This window comes from Apis laboriosa, unplaced genomic scaffold (genome assembly GCF_014066325.1).
Source record: "Apis laboriosa isolate Shangri-la unplaced genomic scaffold, ASM1406632v1 scaffold69_cov144, whole genome shotgun sequence".
NCBI classification, from domain to species: domain Eukaryota; kingdom Metazoa; phylum Arthropoda; class Insecta; order Hymenoptera; family Apidae; genus Apis; species Apis laboriosa.
Window position 1 is genome coordinate 3,267,129 of NW_025224165.1, and position 14,124 is coordinate 3,281,252.

At 29.4% G+C, this 14,124-nt stretch overlaps 1 protein-coding gene across 1 annotated transcript in view; it reads right to left on the minus strand.

Annotated features, from left to right (window-relative positions):
• Positions 1-14,124, minus strand: part of LOC122719037 (cadherin-87A) — a 285,642-nt gene that overhangs the window by 129,606 nt on the left and 141,912 nt on the right. The window contains exon 3 of the mRNA XM_043944556.1: positions 11,397-11,452. Coding sequence (XP_043800491.1) covers positions 11,397-11,452 — 56 coding nt within the window. The remainder of the gene's footprint in view (positions 1-11,396; positions 11,453-14,124) is intronic.

Genomic DNA, 14,124 nt, shown 5'->3' on the forward strand with positions numbered 1-14,124 from the left:
ACTATTTACGAGCAAGATTCGTTTCCCTGAGCATTATATATCGAATGATCCGTCCAATCCTTTTTTTCTTATATCCTTTTCCAATGGAAAAGAATTTACTTCATTTACTTAAATGAAAACATAAAAGTAATCCCATGCAGAAAAATAACACCTTTCGAAATTTTCAAATAATCGATTTTAATACAATTAAATATGATAACCCACTGCTTTTGTAGATTATTTCTTGCCAGCCGCATAACTTTTGCAAAGAAACGTAAAGTGTCACACATCCTCATAAATAAAAAATTATATCAACGACTTTATAATACGTTTTACGATTCATCCGTTCGCGAATATTTCTGATCGAACCGAATTTCTCCACCAATTTGATAAAATTACACCACTTTTATAATAAAAATACCATTCTTCAACGTAACAATCGTAAACAGAATCAATTTTTGTACAAGGAAACAAAAAGTAAAAAAAAAAAATTCTCCGCGAATTTTCCTTTAAAAAAAAAAAAAAAAAAAAAAAAAAAAAAAAAAAAAAAAAAAAAGAGCTTAAAAATTCCAAAAACTCAGTTCTTTCTCTCGGTACGTGCCTCCGGTCTTCCGATCTTTCCCGCGTTAGCCGGAAGGCAAGCCATCTCCCCTTCCTCTTCCCCCCCTCTTCCCCCGCCTCTTCCCCCTCCCTTCCTCGCCTCCGCGTTAAAATTTCTTATCGGAGAGCGATGCGTAATTTCAGCAGCCGCATGGATTATGCGGAATCGCGTACTGCTCGCGGACCAGAGCGGGAAAGGCGGGTGGGGGGAGGAGGGGAGCGAGGGGAGGAGGGGAGGGAGCGGAGAGCAAACGTGGTGCGGTGGCACACAGTCGCGTCTGCGGCGCAGCAGATAAAGGACCGTCGCTGGATAATTACCTCCCCTTTGCCCGGTTACGAAGCGTAATCCTCGGGTTGGAAACAGAGGAGGAAAGACGAAGGGGTGAGAGGGGGTGGGGGGGGAGGGGAGGGGGCATAGCGGATGGAGATACTTCGTCCATTGCCCGGTTATTTCGTTCCTTCGCTTCTCTCTCTCTCCCCCTCCCCCTCCCCTCCCCTTCCCTCTACTGCTCGCGTTCCTTGTAGAGCTGCGAACCGGCACGGCGAAATTAAATGAGCGTCGGAAGGATCGCTTTGATGTCGGGCCGCGCGGACGCAGGTAATTTATTTTCCGCGGATGCGGCGGGCAACAACCGGTGGCATGTTCTTTGATTACGTGCGTTGGACATGTTAATTTGTGGCCGGGTCAGTTTTGTCAAACTCGGGGAGGAGGGGGGTAAAGGTAGGTGGTAAAAAAAATGGAGATCTCGACGATCTCACCGATCCGATATTTTGCGTATTGATCAGAATTGTATTTTATATATCGCGAGTTACAACGTATAGTTGTGTCACTGATATATCTATAATTCGCGATTGGATTTTTATTATTTGATATGTAGTTAAAACGTGTTCAAATTTTCGATTAATATAAAAACTAACGTATAATGTATGTTTAAATTACATTCCAATATATTATTTTATTGTCGTTATGAAATACGTAAAATACGTATGGGGAAAGAGTGGAAATTTTATCATCAAAATATCGATTCAGAAAATAGAGAAAATCGTGCCATTGAAGTAGCTTTTCGTTTTATCCCGATATCTCAATCGGTTGCCGAGATACGAGGACTCAAAGTTTTCGTAGTGTTTATTAAGTGCAGAGTTTACGAACGGGGTTCGGTGACCTACATTTATTCCTCGAATCACGTGTTACGTTTTTTCCAGGAATCGCGTCTGTCGCTTGTCTGCGGTTTAGGGTAGGTCAGTGAGACGAGGTGCGAGCGAGAGGCCCGAGTAAGAGAAAAGGACGAAGATGGTAAACGATTAAAAATTATCTTTTTCTTTACACGACGATATCTCGGGAACCGAAAATCACATCGGAAAAATTAAAAAAGCGTTTTAAAGGGTAAAGTTCAGCGCTTCTAACGATCGTTCATCCATTGATCGGAAGTCATTCATTTCGAAGTTATAGCGGTTCAAATTTTTCCTAATTTTAATAGGACTTGACGAAGTTTTAAGATAAATAACATAGGAACTGCGAATGCGCGACAAGGATGGAGATAGCAAAGGATTATCCTTTTCTTTACACGATGATATCTTGAGAATGAAAAGTCGTATCAAGATAAATAAAAAAGCGTTTTAAAGGGTAAGATTCAGCGCTTCTAACGATCGTTCATCCATTGATCGAAAGTTATTCATTTTGAAGTTATATCGGTTCAAAGTTTTTCTAATTTTAATAGGATTTAATCAAGATAAATGTTTACAAGATAAATGATTGAAAATGATATTTTTCAAAGATATTTAAAATCCATTGCTTGACATTGCTATAACTAAATATTAATATTCAATATTTTATTTCATACGATTCATATAAAATAAATGTTTTCGTGTATTTTTGTATTACAGCATTACTAAAATATTTTACTTAATATTTACTTACTTATTATATATAATTTATTATTATATAATTTACTTACTTAAATATTTTCGGTTCCGTGAATTGTCCACGTTTATTTGTAAAGAGAAGTTTGTTCATGTTTATAAATATTATATTATTTTTTAAACTGGTTTTATTTTAGCTTCCAAAAGAATGATCCTTTAAATTTTTGAAGCGAATATCCTGTCATTTATTTATGTAAAATATTCGAAACATATACAACATATTGTTTGAAAAATATACTGCATAAAAATCCTCTCTATTTATCGACTTTCAAATAAGCAAAAAAATTTTGAAATTAAAATCTTGAAGAAAGTATGCCAAACGAGAAAGAAATATAAAAGTAAATTTTTTAACATTGCTCAAAGAAATAATATTAATTAAAATGAACCATCGTAGTGGTAAATAACTTTGGTAAAAATCAAAGGAAATCGGAGAGTGTTCTTTCAACAAATATTTTAATCGAATGAAATGGAAAAAACGTTAAGAAAATTGAACAACTTTTTCCTCAAACTTGGATAACATGCTTCGAGATAGACTTGGAAATGAGTTCTTAGTTTCTTCTTTGAAAGTTAACAATACATTGGAAAGTTCTTTGATGTTTGCAAAAGAAATATGATTTATACTCCTCTCTCAATTACGTCTCTGTAAACTCTTCGTATTCTTATGTCAATCTTATCGCAGAATACGCGACGATTCTCTTTTACATAATTAATTTTCAATCGACATATTTCCATAATGTTTCCTCAGATTCAATTTTTTAATTTCACTGAACAAAGATATTTCAAGTAAATTACTAAATTTCATAAAATTATATTATGCTTATTACTATTAACAAAAAAATTACTAATCACTAATTAATAATTAATTAATCAATTAATCAATCAGAATTATTTAACATTTTTCACGATTTGCAATAAATATATACATTGAACGTTGTAAAAATTCTATTAATTCTATTAATTAATTATTTTTTAATATTATTGTTTAGTTATTTCTTCATTTATGTTTGAATTTTAATTGATTCAAATTGTTTATATATATTTAAGTAGAAATTTCACTTAAATTTTGAAAAATATAGAAAGTCATTTAAAGATTAAGAATACTCTACAGGGAATGATCAATGATTAAAAAGAGAAGTCGAAAAAAATGTTTTATATTTTTTTTAAATTCTTGATTTTAGTTAATTAATATTATGCACTATGTTAATATTAATAAATGTAAACTATCAGGTTTTAATTTGAAAAGATTCGACTTTGAAGTTTCTTTTAACTTAACTAGAATACTGTGATGGCTGACTTGACACGGACTTATACTACTGACAATCTTATTCGCGACTTTAAAACGATTAATTTCAAAGACAATGGTTAAACTCTAAAATTTACACCTTTAAAACAATACATTCTCTAATTTTATACAAATAAACTTGCTTATTTTCATTTTTAAATTTATTTTTTTAATTGTAAAAAGAATTTTCTTTCACATTTATCCAATACTTTCCAGTTATTCTATCATTTAAATTCATAATTTCACTAATAAGAATTTTTCATCAAAGATCTTTCAATAATTCTCATAATGAATCTATAAAGGTATAGATTATCGCTTCTTTGCAAAACGATAATGAAGGAAGCCAAAATATGTATGAACTACTGAAATTTCATAGCACACATAAAATTATCAAAACTGTTAAATCCAATAAAACTATTAGATATTTGTGATTCAATTATAATGAATAAAAGCCTATTATTTATTTCAATATAACTTTGAAAATGAAATACTTTTTTTGATATAATAATTCATCTCCTTTATTTTAAATATTTATGAATACCAATAGTTTTCTTAATCTTTCTTTCTACATCACAATATAACTGACAAAATTTTTCTATAAAAATATTTTTTACCACCATTACTTACAATTTGTTCATTCAATTTTTTTCAATTTACTTGAACGATAAAAATTCATTGGTTTAAATTGCAATGCTTTAAACAAGATTAAGGTACTTTATTTTATGAAGATTGTTGAAATAAAAACATTTTATATATATATATATAAATATATACAATTCCAATTCTTATTCCAATTTCTTTACATTTATTATTAAAAGATTTAATTAACAAAGAGTTCTTCAACATACTTTAATTTTTCTTTTTTCCCAGAATAATATTAATTTAAACTAAAAACCAACGGTACATCAATATAAAATTAAAATATTAATTATTTTACCTAAAACCGAAGAATCTAAGATGGCTGCTTAGCATCTGAAACATTTATCTCAAGATAAATATTACTCGAAGCAAGAGAAGCAAATATTGCTTCTCTAACGAGAGAAAGAACGCTGGCAAGGGGAAATAATGGCGGGGAGGAAGCGGAAATGGATACGGCGACGTGGACGCCGTAAGCCGACGACGAGGTCGTGTTGGCGAAAGAAAAAGAAGAAGAAAAAGAAGAGGAAGAGAAAAGGGAAAAGTGAAGAAGAAAAGAAGGGTTACGGATGAGCGAAGGGGAGATGCGGAGACTTTTCAACCGATCGAGAAATGTGATCGAGCAGACACGAATGCAGCGCGTATTATTGAGCGGCGCATTATCCAGTAATACGGCCGACTGGATCCGCCATTATCGGAAACTCGTTGCTGCGCTGCCTCGTCGAGGCCGTATTTAACGGGCTCCTGAATGAGTCTCGAGCCGGCGTTCACCGACGAGATGACAGTGCGCTAACTCGTGACCTGTGGATAATTTCGAGCATCGTATCACGTTTCATCAAGACACGCAGAACATCGAGTTCGATTAATGCGTCTTTCCCTTTCGGATAAGATCTCTCGGATACGATTTGTTTTGGAAACTGAAATTTATGATTATAGAGGAATTTATATATATGGACGAAATTTTTATGCGATTTATATAATGGAAAAATTAATTAATCTTTTGAAGAAAATATTAATACGGTTTTTGATTAAATTTAAAGGTTTGGACAGGAATTTTTGGAATAATTGGAAATGAGTATTATAATAATTTATATATGTATATGTATATAATTTTTTTGGTAAATTCTTTTGTAAATTAAATTAAAAGATTTGGGGATAACTAATTTAAATTTTTATTAGATATAATTATTTGGTAAATCAAACTTTATTAATTATATTTATTTAAATAATTGTTTATTCGTATAATTATTAATGGTTCTATTGGATGATTCAACGAATGAGAAATTTATTCTGTCTTCTAAAAATATTAAAATCGTATCGATCTTTTTTTGAATAAAATATAAATAAAGTGCTTGTTTATATTAATACGTGAGATTTTACTTTTCAATTTTATTCGAAACATTTATTAAAAAGTTTCCTCGTTTTTTCTTTTTTCATTTGTAACTGGAAATATTCGAGGATCATAGCGGATTTAAGAGCGTCACGTCTCGTTGCATTCGAAAAATAATTTTAAGAATTTTTGCGAACGAAAAGTTTATGCATGAAAAATTCATACGGTAAATTTTAGTTTTCGAAATGGAGGTAATTTTTTTTTTTTTTTTTTTTTTAATTATAACCTACTTTTCCCCAGTAACTATGTGATTTATCCGTTTCGCGAAGAACGTTGCACGAATGAAATAATTACTTTATTACTGCGTAACGGAAAATGACGAAAATTTCTCGTGTAAACGAGAATTTACATTGTAACAATGCGCATAAGGTTGAAAACGGAACTTTTTACTGTATATATTCAATACATTAATACGATAATTCGGTTTCCCTTCGTTTCGTGATATAATATTTCGTAATATCTCGTATGAAAAAGTTCAATGTGAATTTAAAATGTAAAAGAAATTACGACGTGTTCAGTCAATCGCAGAAATCTTTGTGTTATTACTTTATGGAGGATGTTTATGACTCATTACGTCATAATAATTGCCATTATTTGTTATCATTAAAAAATTCTGATTTTAATGAAAATTCATGTGTACATATAATGGATCATATTTCGAGTAATTTCTTTTAAAAATTTTCAAAATTCTCTAATATTTCGAATAATTCGAATAATTCTAAAATACCTTTTCTGAGGAGAACGATTAAACGAAAAATTTTATATTCGTTTCGTATTCTGTGTTGTTGCAAAGTTATATTAAAAAAAGAAAAAAAAATCGTAATTTCGAATCGAATAATTTTCCAATTCTGATGATCTCGATTCGTTAATCGAGATAAGCGAAGATTTTGTAAAAAATTTCACAAATTGCGAGGGGAAAAAAAATCAGATTGGAAAACTCGAAAGATTTTCCTTTTACCGGAAAACTAAGTATCAATCGAGTTGTCCAGGCCATTCACTGTTTCTCAAACTTTATTTTATTTATTTAAAAGTTTTATTGCTCTTCTTCCAGTTCCTCTATTATTTTTCTTAATAAGTAAAAATCAACTTGTTCGTCGTTCAACGAGTTATTTAGACGCTTGATATAATAATTTACTTTTCTACTTGTTCTCCACTTTTGACGATGTCGAAGTATTCTTGAAAAATTTTATGTAATAAATATATATTATATTCACATTTATTTCATATAAAATATGTGTATTACGATGCCGATAAAATAGATATAAAATTTTTTTCTCAAGTGAATAGAATAATTCTTAATCTTCTCGAGAAATAAATTAATAGTTTGAAGTTTTATCGAAACGAGATATTTCGATCGAATAAATTATTGAAAATTTACATATCGTTGTTTTAAAACAAATTTTGGAAACAAAAAATATCCTGTTATTTCGTGTAATCTTTCTTCTTACCGCTGTTTTCAAAATATTTAACAAACTATTTTCAGATGTTCCCTCGTTAGAAAATTTTGGTTGTTAAAAAAATTTACTCTCACAATTACTTGTCAAAACAGTGAGCATAAAAATAACAAGCTTTTGACGAAAAAACTGTTGGAAAAACTCTGATTGTTAAAAAAAAAAAAAAAGAAAGAAAACTGAAAACAGAAAATTTAAAAAAATATTGGAATTTAAACGACAATGGGAAACTTTTATAACAAAACGTGTCTACTACTGAATATCTCGTAAATTTTTCTACTTTGTTAAATTACAGTCGGTACATTTATTACAAATTTGTGTAAATTGTGTAATAATTTATCTAATTTTCCCTATCAAATATAATCTTTGGTGATTGGAGAAGGACATTTATGCATATTATTAATCATTCCAATACTATTAATAAACCAATACCATTAATAATTCCTGGAAAAAATAAAAACAAAGCTATTTCAACAACAAATAGTTTCCTTTTATGAAAATTAGGAAAAAATATTTCAATAACAATAATCCATTGTACTGCTTCCAAAACAATTTACACGAATATTTATAAAATGCAATAATTATTGCTTAATGAATCAATTCCTCATCATTTTGCATCAAAGAAATAACATATATTTCCAATTACATATATTATATACAAATGCTCATACATATAGAATGTTCAAACTATTATATAATTATATAATTTATATAAAATATTTATGTATAAATACAAAAGTTTCTTTGTTCACAAAAATTCCTTATCTTTCTTTATCTCTCACTCCAGAAATATCTCAATCCACTCTTCGATTCGGTGCTGCGATCTCTGAAGAAGGGAGAGATAGCTAAAACACGTGTTATACAATATTTTTGAAAATTATTCGACGAACGTTTTTCCAATCCGATTAAGCGATACACTTCCCACTTGAATGCATCGTTAGAACGTGATTGACGTGCAAACGTATTCGAGCAAACGTTGTCCACCAGAGTCGATCAATCGTGGACACACAGCAAGCCTTTGTGTTGTCCCTTTTTTTCAAAAGGGGGAGGAGAAGCGTTTAAAAAGGGATGCCTCGAAAATGCGCCAATTAATGGTGGTGGACCACAATTCGAAATATCCTAATGTGTTTCAACCACCAGAGGGGGAGGGGGGGTGGTTACCCCCTGGAAAGGAAATCGACGATGAATGAGTTGGCGCGCGCTCTGACGTGACTCTCTTTAAATACTACTAAAGAGGACGTAATTGAATGGAATTTGATTACAGATTTGGGCGCAGATTTGAGAATTGAGAGATTTGAATTTTTTCTTTTTTTTCTTCAGATGTATCGCGTTGTTTGGAAGGTAATTTCGTTTTTTGACAATGAGACACTTTTACACTTTTTTAATGGCACATGGAAGAATTCAATCTAATGTGTAATTTCTCGAGTTGTTTCAATCAGCTTCAACTTGTCTTCCAGAAAGTATTTTTAATATCAAAATTGAAATCGGAACGAAATTTTGAAAACCAGTTTTGACATTGGCTGTTAATATACCTTCTTCATAAACTTTGCATAATTTTTTTCTTGCCTGAACAGTAATAATCTTAATCCAATTATATATAATTATATATATATATATTACAAATGTGCTCATACATATAGACATATACACATGTTAAAATTCTATAGTTATATAATTTATATAAAATTATATAATCTTTTCGACAATAAAAAAAGTAAAATATATGCCAAAAATGTTCTTTTTGATGTTGCATTTTTGTTATCTACATACAAGTGGACAGAATTAAACGAATTATTCTTATAAATAAACGATGAAATGCCAACATTCAAAATATATATAATAACAACACGGTTTAGAATGAAGTTGGCTGGATAAACATTCAACTAGCGACACTCGTGTGAAAAAACGGAATTACTCTCCGAATAAATGATATTTCTTTTATTATTTCAAGTTTAACGTGGTGTATTACATCTTGTTTTTTTATTAATGATGCGATATTGGTTTTTCGATGAAAAGAGAAAGAGAGAGAGAGAGAGAGAGAGAGGAATTCATTTTTCTGCGAATAAATGAATACTGCCTGTGTCGTAATAGTAGGTAATATCTTGGTGTGGTAAACAAGCTGTGATATTACATCATCATGCGCGGGAAAATAATCGAGAACGGTGATACAACAGTTCATAGTGATTCATAAGCTCAGTTATTGGTTAAACTGTGTGATATATTCGTGCGCAGAGAGACGTAAAATATTCAAAATATAGAAATATGGAAATTATGGTTATTACAGTTTTATTATATTTCTCGAAATTTTCTATTTATAAATTATCATTGTGTGGATCATTCAATTGTAAAAGAGACTTAACCTATTTATTCTCTTGTGTTCTCGAAGAGAATAATTTTATCAATTAACATTATTATAATTAATTATAATGGAATTATAATGGAAAGGTCTGTCAATTATTTGACTAATTATAAAAATTAGCCAATGTACTTACAACAGTCTCTCTGATACTTGAAAATTCTTCGAACGAAATTTCCATCAATTATTCTTAATTAGAATCACAATTCTGCCTAATTGCATCACTACTTACGTGTATATTATACAAAAGAATTTGAGGGGTATCGTAGAATCAAATCATGTCACAAAAAAGATTTTCTCGAAACAAAAACAGCACAGTCACTTCCATTCGTTCAATTCTTCAATTAAATGACTATTTATTATGCTATCTTTGTCGATATACTATTTAAAGATTTTATTTTCATGGAGCAGATTGATCTAAAATTATAAAACATATTTCATAAAACATATTTTTGATAAACAGATGAATAATATATTTTCCAAGTTTCTTCTAAATTGATATAATTAAATAATTTAAATATACATTTTTACACGATAAGTGTAAAATTTAATTTTTAAATCCTTAAAACTAAAAATATTATCCTCATAAAGTTAAAATTAATTTTTATTATAAATTTACAGTTTGTCCCATAAATTTTCAATCTCGAATCTCGAAGACGGCGGTGAATGCAAAGAGGAGAAGAAATATGCATTCGTGGTGAGGGGTGAAAGGTAAACAACGACGCGTGCAACCGAAATAACCAAAATAGAGCGAAGATGGGGTGAGGAAAAGGGACGAGACGACGCAAAGTTTTGCAAATCAAATATGAAAATAAAAAAGAAAAAGGTAGAAATTTTCTACTTTCCATATATTCGACTCTTGCATGGAACATGAAGTAATTACTTAACTTTAAATTTAACTTACAAAAAAAAAAAAACTTATTGATAATATTAAAAGTTGAAATTTAAATGCTTTTTAACAAATTTACAGAATATTTCTCTTACTTTATGATTTTTTTAAGAAGAGGATTTAAAATTTTATTGTACATCAAAAGAATTATTTTTTATAAATTTGAAGATGAATTTTGTTAACACACAATTATTCGAATCACGTTGTGCGACGTTTCCCCCTTTTCCAGCCGCGGTTTTCTAAGAAGGAGGGAGGGGTGGAGGGAGGAGGAAGCAAGACGGTGGAAGGTTTGCTGCTTTCCCTAACAGGAAACGGGAAATGCCTCCCTTTCTTCTTCTCTTTCGTATCTTTCACACTCTTCCGCAACCATCTTTTGTGCGGTCCTGTAAATCTTCGTTTTCAGAGGTGGACCACGTATTCGAGGCGAGTTCACCCCTCGTTCGGGTGAATGTAAATAAAAGATCTTTTTAACGTGGATAAAAATAAAAATGGACGTTTTCAAATACGATTTATACGAAATTTATGTAAATATAGAATTGGTGAAAATTAATTTACGTGTTAAATTGTGATTATAATCTTTCAGATTTATAAAAGACGATTCCTTTTTTTTTTTTTTTTTTTGGTTTTCGAAATATATTTTTTAATCTTGAAACGCGAAAAGAATTTGGAAATAGGAATTATTCACATGTTATTAATTATTCATATTTTAGAGAATATATTGTGTTTAATATAAATATGTATTTATTATATTTACAGGAAAGCAAAAATGGACGAAGGGTATATAAGGTTAAAATAAGATAATCTTTTATTTCGCACAAAATTCTTTACCTTCTGTAGATTCGAAAATTGAGACGATTGGAATTATCTACGAATACGAAAGAAAAAAGACTCACCAGTGCGTGTTGCCAAAAGACAAATCGTTAGAAGCGCTGCAAGCTTCTTGGAAAACCTGCAAATAAAAGGGAACGCGTTGATTATTGATCGAGTCTCGTCAGTAACAGTAAGATAAATTGGGATTAATTGAAAAACTCTGTTTTCTAAAATGTATGAGATTGATGGATTCTGTTCAATTGCGGATGAATAATGATTAATGAAAATAAATAAATAAATAATAAAGAACAGTAAGAAATAACGTAATTTAATTTTCTTGCAATTTAAATTATATCCTCTACAATCGATCGATTTTTAAAGTAAAATTTAAAAGGCAGTGATAATGAGTGATAAATGAGTGATAAATGAGTGCCAATTAATAATCAATAAGAACAAATGCTTCGAAGTAGTAATAATAAATTAATTGATAGTACCTATGCAGTATTAATTGATGGAAAGAAGTCACCAGTATCTTTATTTTAATCTTTTATTTTTGATTAATTGTAAATATAATTGAAGATGAAAATAATTAAAGAAACAATAGTTTACATTAAAAAGAGAAATATATATATATATATTATTTACTTGAAATTCTATTTATCCTTCAAGTTTAATCTTTTCGTAGGAAGCCTTGTTAATATTTAATTTGTATATTAGCTTATTCAGGAACTAGTTTATTTCGAGAAATCTTTCGAACATTTCACCTCTTCCCTTCAAATTATCATTTTTTTTTATTGTAAAATATTAAACATGAATAATTAAATACGAAAATAATTAAAAGAACAACAGTTCAAATTAAAAAGAGAAATATAAATATTTATAATTCATTTGATTTCTTCCTTTGAAAATTCAAATTACCATTTTTTTAAATCGATAAAAATATATGTATATTCTCGAATCGAAATACATTTTAGCATTCCTTGGATATTTTCAGGACCAAGATTTGCAACGAAATAAAAATCATGATAAAGCCTTTATTAATATTGGAAAATTAATTATAAATATAATTGAACACGAAAATAATTAAAAGAACAACAGTTTAAATTAAAAAGAGAAATATAAATATTTATAATTCATTTGATTTTTTCCCTTGAAAATTCAAATTACCATTTTTTTTTAAATCGTAAAATATACGTATATTCTCGAATCGAAATACATTTTAGCATCCCTTGGACATTTTCTGGACTAACGAAATAAAAATCGTGACAAAGCCTTTATTAATATTGAAAAATTAATTATAAATATAATTGAACACGAAAATAATTAAAAGAACAACAGTTTAAATTAAAAAGAGAAATATATATATTTATAATTCGAACATTTGATTTTTTCNCACATTGCGGCCCGGTGCATCCACAATGGCCACTGTCACGTAATCGATCCACAGCTATCCGCGAGGTTGGCAAGGTTGGCATGTACGTTGGTCCACATACGAATCCAATTGTACGCATGAATTTCTGCGTATATACTATTTAATGGTAAACCTATCTAATTGATCGAATGGTGTCCGGCTAATTGGTGGTGTAACGGCTCGAGAACGAAATTTGTGCAAGGGAATTAAGTGACCTTGTAAAAATTGATGAATTGATAAATTCATCAAGAGATAATGATATATATATATATATGATAATTACATATATATGTAATTTATATATTGAAATAAAATATCGTAATTGTTGTTATTATTACTATTCTTTTTTTAGAAATATAATAATCGTGTTTCATTATCAAAAATTTCTTTAATCGAACAGTTCCCCTAATAAATTGGGATATTATTATCATTATTCTGTTCTAATTTGAATTAATATATTGAAATATTATATTGAAATAAAATATCATAAATATTTCATTATTTACATATCATGTGTCATTCTTTATAATTGAATTATAATAATTATTACTATTCTTTTTTGTATAAATATATTAATCATGAGAAAAGGCTAGTATGTTTCATTGTTCGAAAATTTCTTTAATCTAACAATCACGTCCCTCTTTTATTTTGGGATATTATTATTATCACTCTGCTCTAATTTGAACTTGAACGTTTCAACTAATTAATTGCCTGCGGCTTAGCGGTTACAGCAGAGATAATATTACATACATTACATATATATTTATATATATATATATATTATATATATATATATATATCTGAAGAGTCGATATAATACAGAATTTTTGAACTCGATGAAACGTAATTAACGATAACGAATGATTGTGAATAAAATTTGTGGTGTTATTGATGTAGTGGAGGATAATTAATTAGTATAGAGGGAATAGCATTAACATAGGGTAGAGTTACATTGGAAATTATGAATATCGAGTAGATTTAAATTTTAATAACAGTTTGAACAAATGAATTAAAAGTGGGGACGATATAATAATTTTTTAAACACGTCGATGGTGAAAACAAAGAAAAAGATAAAATATAGATCAGATTAATATTAAATATTAATCGTTGATTTTAAATACCATTTATCATATTCGTAGTTCAGTTTTTGAATAATCTACCAATTTTTCTTCTTTTTTTAATTATTTACGACAATAAAAAAAGATCTATTTACTTCGAACATGAAGAAAAAAAATATCGATCAATTTCTTCGTAACATTATTTCCTCCTCCGGAAAAAAAGCCAGCATCGTTAGTATAACGATATGACTGGCGATAATGCCTCGTTATCACGGTGAAACGAGCACGGTGATATTGTAGGTGGAAGAGGCGATGTCTGCCATTAAATCGTATGCGAAAACC